Source organism: Alexandromys fortis, unplaced genomic scaffold (genome assembly GCF_014885135.2).
Source record: "Alexandromys fortis isolate MF-2015 unplaced genomic scaffold, M_Fortis_MF-2015_v1.1 scaffold_195, whole genome shotgun sequence".
NCBI lineage: Eukaryota > Metazoa > Chordata > Mammalia > Rodentia > Cricetidae > Alexandromys > Alexandromys fortis.
The window spans coordinates 2,060,703-2,078,070 of record NW_026068105.1 but is presented as its reverse complement, the minus strand read 5'-3'; the positions used below and the strand labels follow the sequence as shown (position 1 = coordinate 2,078,070).

General features: G+C 37.4%; 1 protein-coding gene across 1 annotated transcript in view; it reads right to left on the bottom strand.

Moving 5' to 3' along the window:
- The window catches only part of Col4a5 (collagen type IV alpha 5 chain), a 203,090-nt gene that overhangs the window by 20,418 nt on the left and 165,304 nt on the right, over positions 1-17,368 (bottom strand). Inside the window, exons 38-41 of the mRNA XM_050123992.1 lie at positions 14,052-14,132; positions 9,650-9,748; positions 8,185-8,235; positions 6,797-6,982 (exon numbers count right to left, since the gene is read on the bottom strand). Coding sequence (XP_049979949.1) covers positions 6,797-6,982; positions 8,185-8,235; positions 9,650-9,748; positions 14,052-14,132 — 417 coding nt within the window. The remainder of the gene's footprint in view (positions 1-6,796; positions 6,983-8,184; positions 8,236-9,649; positions 9,749-14,051; positions 14,133-17,368) is intronic.

Here is a 17,368-nt window from a genome sequence, read left to right as displayed (position 1 = left end):
GAACAAACAAGGCAGGGCAATTCTGGGCAAAAATAATTATAAAAACATAAAGTCCATATGCAGGTATTGGAAATTATGTAGATACTTGCTTAAATAAATATCTTGCAGTTTACAATGTGAATGTGTATGCATATCTAATTAAAACTCACCATTTATTTACATAAAAGAATCTATTACAAACAATTGAATCACAAAGATCTGATATTATTCCAAACTCAACAGTAAATACGTCATATTACCTTCTCCAAAATGCCAAGACCCAATAGGGTAGTATTTAAGGATCACATCACTTTTCGATGATTTCTGAATTACAGCAATAAAGTGCGTTTCTCTTATCACATATATAAAGTATTTTAAAAAAAAGAGAGATAACTGACCAGTGAAGAGTCTAACCTTGAAAACCTGGGAAGATCAGAGTTCACCAAAGCCCAAAGATCGATGTTAGCAGTGTCAGACACCACACAGTACAAAATAAGATTATGAGTTAGAAGTGGTTCACATTATGGAACAAGTTAAAAACCACAATCCCCTTTGTCAGCATTTCTTATACCTACATCACAATCAATATGCAAACAGACCCATTCAGAAATAGAGAGAACAAAATCTTTTTCACATAGAGCTTATTCTAGAGAATAAGCTGTTGGTCACTAATTTAATGGGGAGCCCTATTTAAGAGACTATGTTAACATTATTATACTACTATGCACTTCTAAAAGGTAAGCTTCTGAAAACATTCAAGTTGGCAAGAGAGTACCATTTCACCAAGAGCCTTCATTTTTCCCCTTTAACAAAGAGGTAACTGTGAATAAATATTTAGGCATATCTTAGCTCTGCCATCCTCTAATAAAAACGTGAAATGAAAGCTTATTTGGATGTTCAGAGTGACTCAATATGATAACAGTTAACTTTCAAAACAGCACAGGCAAAAATTTGATTACAAAGCTCACTTGTGACTCAGTGGAAAAATAAAAACCAGGGAACACCATTGTTAATTGTACTTTTGTCTTATCCAAATACCGTCTCATAAATTCACATTTTAACTTTTTTATAATAAATCAGGAGGCCTTCTTTTATAAATTAGTATTTGGAATAAGTACTTAAGCATAAAAAGCCATTGAACATAAAAACAAATATCCGAATTTCCAGTGATATGAAGACTATTAGTGAAGGGGTACTTTAAGATATTCTAGCATGCAATACCCCACCCCAAGCCATTGAAAGTATGACAAACTTTAAAAAATTATTACGTAATGCACATATTATCAGACTATTCACCATTTAAAGGGAGATCATTACATAAAAATACTAAAGTCTACAAAAGAACACTCTTTGGTTAGTGTTAATTGACTATAAACATGATTTCTTTTTCTTAGAGTTCTTGCTATGATTTATAAACAATGAATATTAGAGAGAATAAATTGTGCTAGACCACTGAGTCCCAGGTGTTAAAACACCTTGGAACTTCCTCTTGACTCTGCTATTTAGTTACAAAATTACTCTGGACAGTTCAGTCTCTGAACGTAACAAGAATAGTGTTGCATACACTATCCTTCTTACAGGTTTACATAAGGATCAAAGTCAATTTTGAAATATAAAACTACTGTCCGACATGTGCAAGATGCTAAGAGAAAACAATGATGATTAAAACCAGAACTTTAAAATCATTTGAGAATTTGAAATTTAGAAAAATGCATTTCTATTTATCTAAATAGTCTCCAAACCACATATAACAACTTAACCGATGACTTATAGTCCAAATACCTAGATTAGAATAGTCACTTAGTATAATTAAAAGTAAAATTATTTTATATGCATATTTGATGTAGAAGAACCTGATAATAAGAATATTTAGAAAGATATCTTATTGATGTAAGACATCTTAATAGTTCATTAGCACGGGGATCTTTGGGACCACATCATAGCAAAACTTCTAAGACTTTATTTTCTAAAAGGCTACATTTTAATGAGTCATATGCCAAGTCAATTTTATGTACGAGGCCTCAATCCACTGTTCTTCAAATCACTTAATTAAATTTAACTGAAAAAGAAACCATATATAAAACCATAGTCTTATATATAAGGTGATGATTGCTGATGTTAAATTATAGAGTCAACTAGTATGTTTTAATTCTAATGCCCTCTTAAAGTTGCTTTCTTTGCCTACCGTAAACGTCACAGAGGCTAGATTTCAATAACTACAATTTGAACATACTTAACAAATGAGAAGCTATTAAATTGGTTTTTAAATCAGTATGGCTATTTTTCTCTTTCTTCTTAAATATATTCTAGTGTTTCAGAAAAAAAAATTCTAGCTGGTAGTCCAATATGTGATCAAAGCAACAGAATTCTAGGCAAGTTAAGTAAGAGTCAAAATTGCTTCAAAATACCTCCTAATTTTGTTCTTATCCTGTTGATAGTTAAATCACACTCAGTGTCTATTTTTTTTTTACATTTTTAATTGATTTTTATTGGGCTTTACATTTTTTCTCTGCTCCCTTCCCTGCCTCTCCCCTCCTCTTTCAATCCTCTCCCAAGGTCCCCATTTTGTCTTGTTGACCATGTGCTTTGCTTTCGTTGCAATGTTCAAAACAAAACAAACAAACAAAAATCACAACAAGCTAAATAAGACTAAAAGGAAAAATGTTTTGCCATTTTCCATCTATAAAAAAAAGCCTAATAAAACAGGACAAAACGGCAGCCCACAGAATGAGAAAAGATCTTCATTAACCCCACATGAGACAGAGGGCTGAACTCCAAAATATACAAAGAACTCAAGAAATTGGTCACCGAAAGAACAAATAATCCAATAAAAGATAGGGTACAGATCTAAACAGAAAACTTGCAACAGAGGAATCTAAAATGGTTGAAAGACACTTAAGGAAATATTCAACATCCTTAGCCATCAGAGAAATGCAAATAAAAAAACTCTGAGATTCTATCTTTCACCTGTAAGAATGGCCAAAATCTGACAACTTATGCTGGAGAGGGTGTGGGGTAAAGAGAACATTCCTCCATCACTGGTGGGAATGCAAGCTGGTACAACTGCTTTGGAAATCAGTATGACGATTTCTCAGGAAATTAGGAAACAACCTACCTCAAGACCCAGGAATACCACTTTTGGGTATATACCCAAAGGATGCTCAATTGCGCCACAAAGACATGTGCTCAACTACGTTCATAGCAGCATTGTTTGTAATAGCCCAAACCTGGAAACAACCTAAACACCCCTCCACCGAAGAATGGATAAGGAAAATGTGGTACATTTATGCAATGGAGTACTACACAGTGGGAAAAAATAACAACATCTTGAAATTTGTGGGCAAATGGATGGTTCTAAAAAACATCAAATTGAGTAAGGTAACCCAGACCCAGAAAGACAAATATCATATGTACTCACTCATAAATGGCTTTTACATATAAAGCAAAGTAAAAATATCCTACAATTTACAATCCCAGAGAACCAGGACAACAATGAGGACCCTAAGAGAGACATATGTAGATCTAATCTACATGGGAAGTAGAAAATGACAAGATCTCCTGAGTAAATTGGGAGTGTGGGCATCATGGGAGAGGGTAGAAGCAGAGGGGAGAGAAAGAAAGGGGAGTGGAGAAAAATATATAGCTCAATAAAAACAATAAAACATTCCTAGTAAATAAATTCTTTTACATAAAATATTTGTGTATGTGTGTCTATGTACGAACAAACGTACGTATGCATGGGTTGGTATGGGAAACAATCAAATTTACATAGAGATTCATGGCTTCCCCCACAAACTGAGTTTTTAGTTCATTTGAAAAAAAAAAAAGGACTCCCCATTCTCAAAAGCTAGACTTCAGGATGATACTTTATCTCCACTTTACTTCCTTTCTAAAAATGACAAAATGTCGGTTTAATTTAAAAAATAATAAATACATTGAAATATCCAGGGTTAATTTTTCATTCCAGAGTAGGTACACATTAAAAAAATTAGAAATCCACAGGTTTTTCCCCCATTGGGTGGCTTTTGGTAATTTTTCTTTACTGTATTTTTGTTTGCTTGCTTTTGGGTTTGTTTTTTGTCTGCTTGTTTGCTTTGAGACCGAGTTTCTCTGTGTAGCTCTGGCTGTCCTGGAACTCACATTGTAGACTAGGCTGGCCTTGAACTCACAGAGATCTACCTGTATCTGCCTTCCAAGTGCTGGGATTAAAGGCGTGCACCACAATGTCCAGCTATCTTTGACGAATTTGTTTGCAAATTGAATGATGAACATGTATATTATTGTGAGCCTTTGTTCTGTGCTGGTGGCATTGAGGTTTTTTATTTATGCGTACCACTTCTTCACAGCAGTGCAATTTAAAATATGTGACAAGGGATTGAAAAGATGGCTCAGCGATTAAGAGCACACATTGCAGAGGACCCAAGTTCAGTTCTCAGTACCCATATTAGGCAGCTCACAACTTCAGCCCCATGCCTCTGGCCTTAGTGGGTACCTGAACTTTATCTCCACTTCACTTCCTTCCTAGAAATAAGAAAAGGGCATGTGTGTGCACATTCCCACACATGAATACACAAATGTGTTCATAAGTCAAAATAAAAACAAACATTTAGAAATATGTGACAAGTCAAAATGTGAAGATGTTCGAAACCTTATAAAAGTCTCTGTGTGTGTGTGTTTTTAGGCAATCAAAGATTATATTATCTGCACACTATGATAATCCATATTATTTTTTAAATGCTTTTTTGAATAAGTTTAGCTTCACTGCATTAAAAGTTCATAAGGAAAAATAAAAATATAGTCTACAAAAAGAAAAGCATTTTTGACAAAATTGAGTACTATAAAATTTCAATTAAAATGACCCAGACGTATGAATTTTGAAACATTCAATTTAGCTCATTTTCCTAACTAGATAATGTGGAGCCATTCTGAGAGAAATACTTAGTATCCACAATTTCCTCACAACTTAGGTCCAAGCTACCATTTAAAAATTGAATTGGCATATGTTCTTAAAATCTATTTAAAAACGTAAAAACATTAGGTATAAATACAAACAGGGACATACATGTATATATGCACATGCATAGTATATGTACAAAAATACATAGGTAAAATTTCCCAATCCATGCAGTTACTACTTTGGAGTTAAGGAGCTAACCTGGAGGACCTGGGTAGAGACGGAAGTTCACCAAGGCCCAATGTCATCATTAACGAAAAGGAAAATATCAAAACTGTTAGAAACATCAAGAAACTAAAGCATTATACTAAATACTTTCAAGTTAAGTTGAATTTAATAATAGAACACTCTGAAAGTCCATATTCATGCATCTAATATAAACCAAATTATCTCCGTTTAGTATTAATGCTAAAGTGAAAATTGTACATTGTACACACACTATAGTTTAAAAGTTCAAAAATGATGTTCATTATTACAAGGTGGGCTCAACATTCAATTCTAAGAGAAACTGGTTTAAAAATTTATTTTGGATCTGTAGTTCATAAATAAATCAAGAAATCACTCATTAGCTATGCATTCTTCTAAAAACTTTGATTGTTCTTTTAAAATAGTTATTGCAAAAGCATGTTTCTGACGACTGCCTTTCTGTTATTATTTTAAAGGAATGTCCATCAGAGAGCTCCATTCCTAGTAACAAATTACCACAGTGCTAATTAGAATGGAAAAGGACAATATTTGGTTTATTTGAATTATGACATCCAAACAAAGCAAGATACTGGCTTCAGTTATATTGCATGCAAGACAGTTAATGTGGCTGAGAATTTTTTGCTGGCTTTCTTTAGTAGTAAGCAAAGGAAAAGCAACACCGTCTAGGAACAGTCAAGCCAATTCACATTAAATCTGACTTTGAAAACAGTGCTCTGAATCCAGTACATAATGCCTAATTCATGTTTTTTGGGCACATGTCAGTGAAATCAAATCCAAGTAACTCACAATTTTATTGTAATTTAAATGTAATTTTTCGTTTTAAGGTACACTTTAAAAAAGAATTAAGAACTTTCAAACATCAAAAGGACAATTGCTTGATTTCTTTCTATCTCAAATTTCTCTTCTTTAAAAATAAAGATGGCCAAATTCTCAGCTACTAGAAAAAAGTGAATATAAAAGCCCCTTAAATCTCTTAATAACCTATCACCAGCAATTGGGCTCAGCAGCGTTAACCTGGGGTGAAAATGAACATTTCCCAATTAGTAGAATGGAAGGGCATAGCACAGACACGAAATGAAACTGTGAACCGTGGATGCAAGATGGATCGATTAAAGAGTGGGCAGAGGAAAGGCGAGGTATAGAATGAGGTATGAAGAGATTATCAAACTGATCATGCTGTGAAGCTGAAGATAAATTTGATTGCCCAGTTCTTAGAGATCAAGTTTTCTATTGTGCCTCGTGATATCCGCTGATCATGTGACAGAACCATAGCAACAGCTTCTGGTATGGAACACAAGCACGTATTTGGTGATCACTAGAATGATTTCTGTGACGACATGCTGAGAAGCTTACATTACAAAATGCAGATTGCATTTTGATGCCAGGTTATTTGTATACTTTTATCATTAATAACAATACTAACATAACCAGCATTTTTGCTTTTTTTCATTCAAGTTGTTTTGTTACACTGGAATTTTGAGTAAATAATATATGCATTACTGAAAAGAACATGTATAGTAGAATGAACTAAGCTCTTTTCTTATAAGGAGTTCCCATGTGACAAATGCTAAGACCCTAAAAACAGAATAACCTGGCAGCAAAATGAACTATACAAACTGGTAAACAGACCATTTTCTGTACCACACATGATCATACCTGGTCTCCCAGGAGGGCCTTGAGGCCCAGGGATTCCTTTTGGACCTTCCAAAGCTGGACCAGGAGAACCAGGAGGACCTGGGGGACCTGGCATACCAGGGAATCCCTGAAAGCCTGGTTCACCCTTTGAACCTGGAAGACCAGGATTTCCTGGAATGCCAGGTAATCCTCCATCACCCTTTTGACCTGTAGAAATAAAATTAGTGATAATGTAAACAATATTAAATGCTGAATTATAAGATGGTCTTTAAGTCATATATTTGATAAGCTAATGAAATTCACTAATTTCAAACACATGCAAAATATATTCTCTATATTAAAACCATGTATCTGTCACAAGAAGTACTTATTAGCAATGCAGAAATAATGACAGCATCCTAAAAGGTATCCTTTGTATTAGGATATAGAACAATGATCACCTGACCATTAGTTATGAGCAAAATAAGACAGACAAGATATAAAAAGCATTAAGTATCTTCAAGAATTGGTTCAAGATGGATACAAAAACTGTTTAACACTTTGGGTCTAATTTTGAGAGTAATGAAATTCAATGGCTGCTATTATATTCAGACCATAATATTAAAGGTTTATAATCACAATCTAGACAATCTGCTCTTGACATTTATTATAAAACACAAATACTTAAGAGCCATAAAACAGTAGCAAATTAAAGCAGCACTTTTCATGAAAAGAATACTAAAATTTCTAGGAGATATAATTTTAGTGTGAGAAAAGCTTTTATGAATATCAACATACAAATCTGCAATTATTCAAATTTATGTTAACTATTTAGTGCTTATTTTAAGATTACATTTGGAGAAAGAAGACAGACATGTATCCAAACATACATTCCCTCTCCCACCTCAGTTCTTGCCATGTAGAAATAATGCCAGCTCAGGCTGACTGGAAATCCAGATATTCAAGGGTGGAATACAATGTACTATCCTCTTGCCTCAGCCTCAGATATAGGCCACCATGCTTAGCTCTTAGATGAGTTTTCAAGAAACATTTCTATTATTGGTACATATTTCTATAGAAATGTCTTATATGTTACTCCAATACTTTTTTACAGAGAGAAAAAAGTGGGTTTCTGAATAAGTGAAAGCTTCTAAATTTCTTACAATTTTCATTTTTTTATATTACATCCTCAGCATTTATGACAGGAATGAAAGGCTACTTATTGAATTTTCCATAAGGATGTTATTTTTGTTAACCCAGCACTTCATATTAAGTAGCATTGAGAAATATTATAAAGGTAAATTGAGCTTTAGGTTTTTTTGAATATTCAGATGCATTTTATAACAGTAAATGGTAGAGATAGAAAAATAAATGGACTGAGGAATATTTTCAGTTTACAGGTAGATATTACTTGTTTTGTTAAGGTTTACCAGAAAGTCCTGGGAGTCCAGGAGGTCCTGGGATTCCAAAGCCTGGTTGACCTGTTAGGGTACAAAATAGAAATAATTTCAATTAGGTAATTGATTGTTGAAGTTTCTAATATGTGTTATGTATATCAAACATCCTGATCCCTTTTCTCTCACTCCCTTCCTTTTCTTCTGTCCTTCCCACCACTTCTTTTCTTGTGCTACAGACAGAACCTAGGGGCTGCATGTTAGGAACATGCTTTACCACTGAGTTACATGCCTAGCCCCTGAAGACGGACTTCTAACATAGAACAGTTCTAACGTAGGAAAACTATAGAGTTTCAGCTCAGCAGTTAAGAGAACTTGTTGCTCTTGAAGAGAAACTGAATTTGGTTCTCCCAATCCACACAACAGCAGTTCACAACCATCTGTAACTCCTAGGGGATTTAGCACCTTCTTCTGTCCTCTAAGGACAGAAAGGCATGCACATGGTGATAGAGGGAGGCCATTGGTTAGTAAAGAAACTGCCTTGGCCCATTTGATAGGCCAGCCCTTAGGTGGGTGGAGTAGACAGAAAAGAATGCTGGAAGGAAGTGAGGCAGATGCCATGTCTTTCCTCTCTAGGTCAGATGCGAAGAAGCTCCAGCCCAAGATGGACACACTCTAGAATCTTCCTGGTAAGACACCACCTCGTAGTGCTACACAGATTACTAAATATGGGTTAAGCAAGATATGAGAGTTAGCCAAGAGGAGGCTAGATATAATGGGCCAGGCAGTGTTTAAAAGAATACAGTTTGTGTGTTGTTATTTTGGGGCATAAGCTAGCCAGGCGGCCGGGAGCTGGGTGGCAGGAACACAGCCTGCAGCTCCTTCTATAACATGGTACATATACATATATGCAGGCAAATCACTCAGACATATAGAAAAAACAGACATACATTTTTGATCATGGGTATAGGCTTATTCTTTAAGTTATCACTCTATATTGTCACTTGATATTTGCCAGTTGTACTATAAAGGAAAAACTACAGAGCTGGCAAGATGGCTCAGGAGGTAAAGGCACTTGCCACCAAGACTGATGACCTGAAGTCAATTCCCAGGCATTTTGAAAAAATGAAAACCATATACACGCACACTCTGCTTCTTGTGACTGACAGACATACTTTGTATACTTAAATCAAAATACATAAATAAAGTACAGATTGAACAAAGAAAGAGAAATTTAAAAATTTCTGGGTCAGTTCTTATTGGAAAATCAAATGGACAATATTTAAAACTTTTTTTTTTCCTTTAAGGAAAAGCAACCTGTTCAACAAACATGACCTAGTATCTTCAGGATGCCAAGGAAGAAACTAATTTGGAAGTGGGAAATGTGTGATATCTTAGAAGATAATAAGGAAGACAGAGTTTTCCTATAGCTATGAAAGGACTAATCAGAGCAGACCAGGAGAAAATTATAAAATTAGAAAAATATGAAAAGCTATAATACCTGGTTCTCCCTTCTGTCCTGCTGGTCCAGGAATGCCATCTTGACCTGGCTTGCCTTTTTCACCAGGAGGTCCTGGTGGCCCAGGACGTCCTCCACCACCTAAACAATAGCACAACAGATTATATTGACCCTTTTAACTTCCTTCCATATCCTTCCCCATCTTTATATTAAAGTGTCAAACAATTCTCTCTAAAACTAACAAAGTAGAGCCAGGTGAGGTGGTGCATGCACACCTTTAATCCCAGTACTGGGGAGAGAGAGGCAGGAGGATCTTTATGAGTTTGGGGTCACCTTGCTCTACAAAGTGAGTTCTATGACAGTAAGGGCTACATGGAGAAAACCTGTCTGGAAAAAAAAAAACAAATGAAAAAAACAAACAAAAAGTAATAAAGTGGGCTGGAGAGATGGTTCAGCTGTTAAGGGAGCTTGCTGTTCTTCCACAGGACTTGAGTTTTAGTCCTAACACCCAAGCCAAGTGGCTCACAACCACCTGTAATTCTGGCTCCAGCGGCGTGACATCTGTATTCTCCTGAGCACATATGTTCACAATGCATACTCATATAATCAAGAAAAAATATTAAAGTGCTTCTGAATTACCCCTTGAAATCACGAAATCTTATTGTTTTTTCAGGACAAGGTTTCTCTGTGTAGCCCTAGCTGTCTTGGAACTAGCTCTGTAGACCACGCTGGCCTCGAACTCACAGAAATCTGCCTTACTCTGTCTCTTAAATTCCAGGATTAAAGGTGTGCATCATGACTGTCTGGCAGAAATCATAAACTCTTCCAGAATAAAAAAAGAAAGGATGATGTGGGAGTGTCATATATCAATCTGTTGATTTCATTGGTTAAGTTATAATAAACCAACTGCTTGGCCTCAGCTTGGAACATAGATGGGAGGAGTAAACAGAATAGAATTCTGGGCGGAAGAGGAAGTGAGGTCAGACTCTGCTCTGCTCCCGGAGAGACCGGACAGCTCTGCTGGAGCAGAGACGCCATGCTCAGCTCTCCCAGGCAGCTGCAACCCACGATGGACTTAGGCTAGAATCTTTCCGGTAAGCGCACCTTGGGGTGCTTACACACATCATTAGAAATGGGCTAGACCAGGTGCGAGAATTAGCCTGTAAGGGCTAGAGTTCATGGGCCAAGCAGTTCTTTAAATGAATACAGTTTGTGTGTTGTTATTTCGGGCATGAGCTAGCCAAGCGGCCGGGGTGTTGGGGACGCAGCCCCGCCGCTCCTATTTCAACAGATGGCGCCCAGACGTGTGGCTAACTGAATCCACAAAAAGCCTGAGAAAGCTTGGGAAAGAATGGAGTGAAGCATGTTTTCTTGGTAGCAGAAATTTCTTGGGTCTGCTCCGCTTGCTAGAGGCAAGCAAGCGCTCTCATCTAAGAGAGGCTTCCTGACTCAGCTTCAGCTGCAAAACCCTGCAGCTCATTAAGAGGTCCTGCCACGAAACACTTAAACGGTGTTGGTGAAAAGCTGAACGCATGCTTTTCGGTTTTCAGCCGTAGCAGGAAAAAAGCTGTGCTGTTTAAAAATGCCGGCTTTCTGGGCCGTCCTGCCAGGGCAAACTCTGACTGAGGCAGGAGAGCCAACTACCGAGAGAGGACTTGACTGTTGTCTGTTGTAGCTCGCTGGCTGGCAGGGACCTTGAAACGCCATAGAATTGTGGCTATAAACATGGCTACAGCCTGTATCTCCGCCATGAGGCTGGAAAGCTAAGGAATGGACTGGATCTAGCTGGCAAAGCCACGGCTTTAATCCTACTCATATTGCTCAGTAATTTAAAGGCTCGTGTGGTCAGAAAAAGAGAGATATACAGTAAAGAGATTCAAAGACAAAGAAAATGTTTAAATGATTTACAGTGTGTTAAAAATATATGCAAGCTAAAAGTTAAAAGTTCTTAAAAAAAAAAAAGAAAAAGAGAAGTTGTGTGTGGTAGTACACGCCTTTAATCCCAACACTTGGGAGGCAGAGGGAGATTGACCTCTGTGACTTCAAGGTGTGGTAGCACACGCCTTTAATCCCAGTGCCTAGAAGGCAGAGACAAACAGATCTCTGTGAGTTCAAGGTGTAGTAGCAAACACCTTTAATCCCAATGCCTGGGAGGCAGAGACAGGCGGATCTCTGAGAGTTCAAGGAGAGCCTGGTCTACAGAGTTATTCCAGGTCAAAGAGATACAGAGAATATAAAAGTAAAAATAAACGAAATAGAGGTTAAAATAAAGCGTACAAAGATGGAAAATACACAGAGAATCTTGATACTGTATACTATTATGCTCTCTTTGAATTGTTTGAATGCTGAGGAAGGAGCAACAGCTGCTAAAAGATATTTGTTTATAAATGCTGCTGAACTAATCCATCGTAGAGATTTTGATGCCTTGACTTTGAAATTTGGATCTAAGGACATGATACTTTGGAAAGGAGTTTCTTTTTTTGTTTTCACAGAGGATGAGACCCTGTTCATTTCTTCTATTCCGATATGGTATGATGGACCACGCCCTCCTGAACGGTTGCTGTGAATACCTTCAGAAAATTGCTTCGCTCAACTGCCAACTGAGATGAAACTAGCACACAGGTTATACCATGAAAGACCTAATTAACGACGCCCCCATTCAGCAGGAAGCAGTTTGGAGAGAAAAAACTGCGCCCATGTTCCCAAATATGGTTTATAAATGTTCTTTTACATTTAAAGGGGGATATGATATAGATATGAATAATTTGCATTAGTATAGATTTTGCTTTATTGATAGAGATTTAAGGTCAATTTTGAATGTATATAGGTTGTTAATGAATAATCATTAATAGTAGTTAAGCTTGTAGTTATGTTAGTTAAGATTTTCTAGATGTGCATAGATATATTTTAGATAGGCATTCTTCATATCTTTCAAAGGCTAGAGAATATGGCATTTTACATGTTTTAATAACTTAGGACTTTTCATGACAATGAGACACTCTGCTCCTGGCAGCACCAATCTACTTCAAGAGGAAGATGGGCATCGAAGAGGATCCTTATGGAGTTTGATAGCCATTTGGGCAAGAAACTGCTCTTGCCTGGACTATTGCATAAACTGGACACAGAGAACCCGCAGAGAGAGGACTGCTGAACTTGCCTAAAGGTGAGATGATCTTTCGGGGTTCCTGATTCATGAAAGAGTCTGCAAGACATTCTTCAGGACAAGCAGATAGTGACTGCCTTTGAAATTTCCTGCTTTGTGGAAATGTCTGCTGGAAACTATGGGCCTGTAGGCCGAAGATGGATGCCCCAACGGTACAGAGGAACTTTGGGTGACTGTCCAGGCAGCGAGATGTCTCTGTCATTTCTAGAGCTTTGGATGTTAAGTTAAAGCCTTCTTTTTTTTTTTTTTAAACAGAAAAAGGGGAAGTGATGTGGGAGTGTCATATATCAATCTGTTGATTTCATTGGTTAAGTTATAATAAACCAACTGCTTGGCCTCAGCTTGGAACATAGATGGGAGGAGTAAACAGAATAGAATTCTGGGCGGAAGAGGAAGTGAGGTCAGACTCTGCTCTGCTCCCGGAGAGACCGGACAGCTCTGCTCTGGAGCAGAGACGCCATGCTTGCCATGCTACACTCTCCCAGGATGGACGAAGGCTAGAATCTTCCTGGTAAGCGCACCTTGGGGTGCTTACACACATCATTAGGAATGGGCTAGTCCAGGTGCGAGAATTAGCCTGTAAAGGCTAGAGTTCATGGGCCAAGCAGTTCTTTAAATGAATACAGTTTGTGTGTTGTTATTTCGGGCATGAGCTAGCCAAGCGGCTGGGGTGTTGGGGACGCAGCCCCGCCGCCGCTCATATTTCAACAAAAGGAAATAATGACCATAAAAAATAATCTAATAACTCATTGTCTAAAACATTTTTATGATTTTAATATTACGTCAGAATATTCAAAAGAAAATGTGTGCTTTATAGGCATAGAGAAGACAAGAGATTTACTTTAAAAGTTATTAAGTAAAAATATTACTAGAACTTACCCTTCTAGAGAGAATTATTCTCCTTGGAAAATGTGCATCTAAACAACAATGCCTACTTAAATATAGTTTTGTTTTTTGAGGCAAGGTTTTTTGTTTTGTGTAGCTTTGGTAGTTCCTGTCCTGGAACTAGCTCTTGTAGACCAGGCTGGCCTCGAATCCACAGAGATCTGCCTGCCTCTGCTTCCTGAGTGCTGGGACTAAAGATGTGCTCCGCCACCACCCAGCTCAATTTAAGAATTTGGCAATTCTTAAATGAGAAGTTATTTATTCAGTTATGCAATGACAAGCAGATGAGCACCACATTTCTTTTTCTTGGAAATGCTCACAGTAGAACAAGATTTGACCTTCCCACACTGACTATGAAAAACCATAGTCTTAAAGGATGACATTTTTCATGCTTACCTACAGGACCAGGCTCTCCTGGGAGGCCAGGGTTACCAGGAGGACCACTCATACCTTTTGGTCCAGGAAGCCCCGGGGTTCCTAGAATAAAAAGCCCAGTTTAACAATTAACAAAATAAACACATTGCTTTATGAGCTATAATTCAAGCTTAAATTTAGAGTACTAGCACTGAAATAATAAAGAACAAAATGAATCCAAAAGCTGTTGATGATTGCTGGATAATTTTCAATTAATTTGACAGGAGTCAATATTATTATATATTCATAAATATAAAGGTAACTACAGAAATATTTTACTGGTAATAAAATTTTTAGCACTTCATTCAATACTTGCTTTTAAATCCAGTCATCTGTTGTTGGACATGATTTTGCTGTCAGGTTTCAGGTATAATTAACAAAGTAACTAAGGACATTTTACATAGCTTTTTTTTGTAGACATATGTCTTTATCTTGAGTAAATGGTAAAGAGTGGAATTTCTGGGTCAGAGTGAGATTTGTTTTGTGCATTATTTAAAAACACTTAAAGGCTATTTTAGACATAGAACAGCAGCATATGTGAAAGTCGGTTGTTCCAGATCTACGTCAATTTATGTTTTAATATCAATTATTAAAAAAAAACCAGTCCTAGTGTTAGCCATGTGATTTTAATGAGTTTACTTCGATGGTTAATGACATTGGTCACCTTTTCATGTGCTAATTGTCCATCAGTATGTATTACTTTGTGAAATTACCACTTCAAAGTCTTCCTCATTTTTAAAATTTGGGTTATACTTCTTCCTATTAATTTATAGGAGTTATTTATGTCAGGTTTCAGGCTGTCCAATATGCCAATTTTAAATCTGTAGCTTTTTTTGCTTATTTTTCTAAGGGTCTTCCTTGATGAATAAAGTTTTAAATTTTGCTTAAATTAAATCTATCAATTATCTTCATTTGAAGTTATTGTCTTTGTACTTTTTATAATTTTATTTATTTATTTTACATCCAGGCTACAGTTTCCCTCCCTCCTCTCCTCTCCGTCCTTCCCCCACCTTCCCTTTGTTCCCACCCCCCAATCCACATCTGCCTCCTTTGTTTCTGTTTAGGAAAGAGCAGGTCTCCTATGAGTATCAACAGAACATGGCTTATCAAGTTACAATAAGACTAAGCACCTCCTCATGAGCAAGGTGACCCAGTATGAGGAACAGGTTCCCAAAAGCTAGTAAAAGGGTCAGAGATAGCCCCTGCTCCCACTGTCAGGAACCCTACAACAGAACCAAGCCACATAACTGTAACACATATGCAGAGTACCTAGGTCAGTTCCATGCAGGCTCCCTGGTTGTTGATTCAATCTCTGTGAGCTCTTATGAGCCCCAGTTAGCTGATTTGTGAGATCTTTCTGTGGTGTCCTTACCACTTTGGCTCCTACAATCCTTTCTCTCCCTCTTATGCGGGATTTCCCAAACTCCCCTTAACGTTCGGCTGTGATCTCTGCATGTCTTTCCATCAGTTGCTGGATGAAGCCTCTCTGATGACAACTGGGCTAGGCCAATCTGGTGAGATGGCCAGTTCATGCAATGTATTCACTATTTCTAGGAGTCTTAGCAGGGGTCATCCTTGTAGATTCCTGGGAGATTCCCTTGCCCTAAGTTTTTACCTGACCCAGGAATGCCCCCCCTTTCCAGTAGTCTCTTTCATTACCCTCCCATTCCACCCCCAACCTAATTGCTCATATTCCCGTCCCCACACACCCTCAGTACACTGAAAAAAATCTCTTCTATTTTCCCTTCCCTTGGAGATCTGGGCGTCCCCCATGAACCTTCCTTGTTACCTATTCTCTCTGGGTTGCAGCGTAGTTATCCTTTATTTTATAGCTAATATCTACTTATGGATGAATACATACCATCATGGAGGGCCAAAGAGATGGCTTAGCAGTTTAAGGCTAGGCTCACAGCCAAAACACCAAAGGAACCTTTAGCTAAGAGCCTTTACTTTCCCTACTGGATTTATTTGGAACCTTTATTCAGGTAATTTTATTGCATAATATGTGTCTTTATCTATGTTTTTTATATGAATATACTTATTAATCCTTATGAAAGTACCATACTACCTTAATTACTGCATCACTTGAGATCAGGGAGTACTAGCCCACCAACCTAGTTTTTTTCAATGCAGGTTTTTCTTTTTCAGTATTGTTTCAAATATGCCATGCCCTTTCCATTTCAGAATTAATTTCTTAACTTTTTTCTTTTTTGACTTATTTTATTTATGTATATAACTGCTTTTGCCTGCATGTATATGTACCACATGTATAGCTATTGCCCTTGGAGTTCAGAAAAGGTTGTCCAATGCCCTGGACCTGGACTTACAGATGGTTGTGAGACGATGTACGGGTTCTGTGATTTGCCTGGGGTCTGCTACAAGAGCAAACACTGCAGCGATGGATGGAGATACAGACAGAGACCCACATTGGAGCACTGGACTGAGCTCCCAAGGTCCAAATGAGGAGCAGAAGGAGGGAGAACATGAGCAAGAAAGTCAGGACCACGAGGGGTGTACCCACCCACTGAGACAGTGGGGCTGATCTAATGGGAGCTCACCAAGGCCAGCTGGACTGGGATTGAAAAAGCAGAGGATAAAACCGGGCTCTCTGAACAATGAGGGCTGCTGAGAAGCCAAGGACAATGGTACTGGGTACTGGGTTTTGATCCTACTGCATGGACTAGCCTTGTGGGAGACTAGCCTGTTTGGATGCTCACCTTCCTAGACCTGGATGGAAGGGGGAGGACCTTGGACTTCCCACAAGGCAGGGAATCCTGACTGTTCTTAGGCCTGGAGAGAGAGGGGGAGAGGGAGTAGGGGGAGTGGAAGGGAAATTGGAGGAGGCAGAAATTTTAGTAAATAAATAAATAAGAACAAGTGGAAGAAAGAGGAAGCACTGAAAAAAAAAGAGCAAACACTGCTCTTAACCCCTAAGCCAGTGCCCCTATGTCTTTAAAAAATTGTTTGTCATTTCGAATTGATGAACCACTCTGGTGTCAACATTTAAAAATTTAAAAAATTTAGTTTCTACTCTGTTAGCTTACTATTATGTAGTACATATATTATATATATATAATTATGTTAATCTACTTAGCTATTTAAATTTTCTTACAGAAAGTTCTATTGTTTGCAAGAAACAGGCATTAAAAATATCTTGTTAAAATTGTGATAAGGTCTAAAACGCCCATCAATGTAGGATCAAGTTGATTCTTAGGTAACTAAATGCCCTTCTAGAATATTCAACTCTTTTTTTTTCTTTTTCTTTCTTTCTTTTTTTTTTTTTTTTTTTTTTTTTTTTT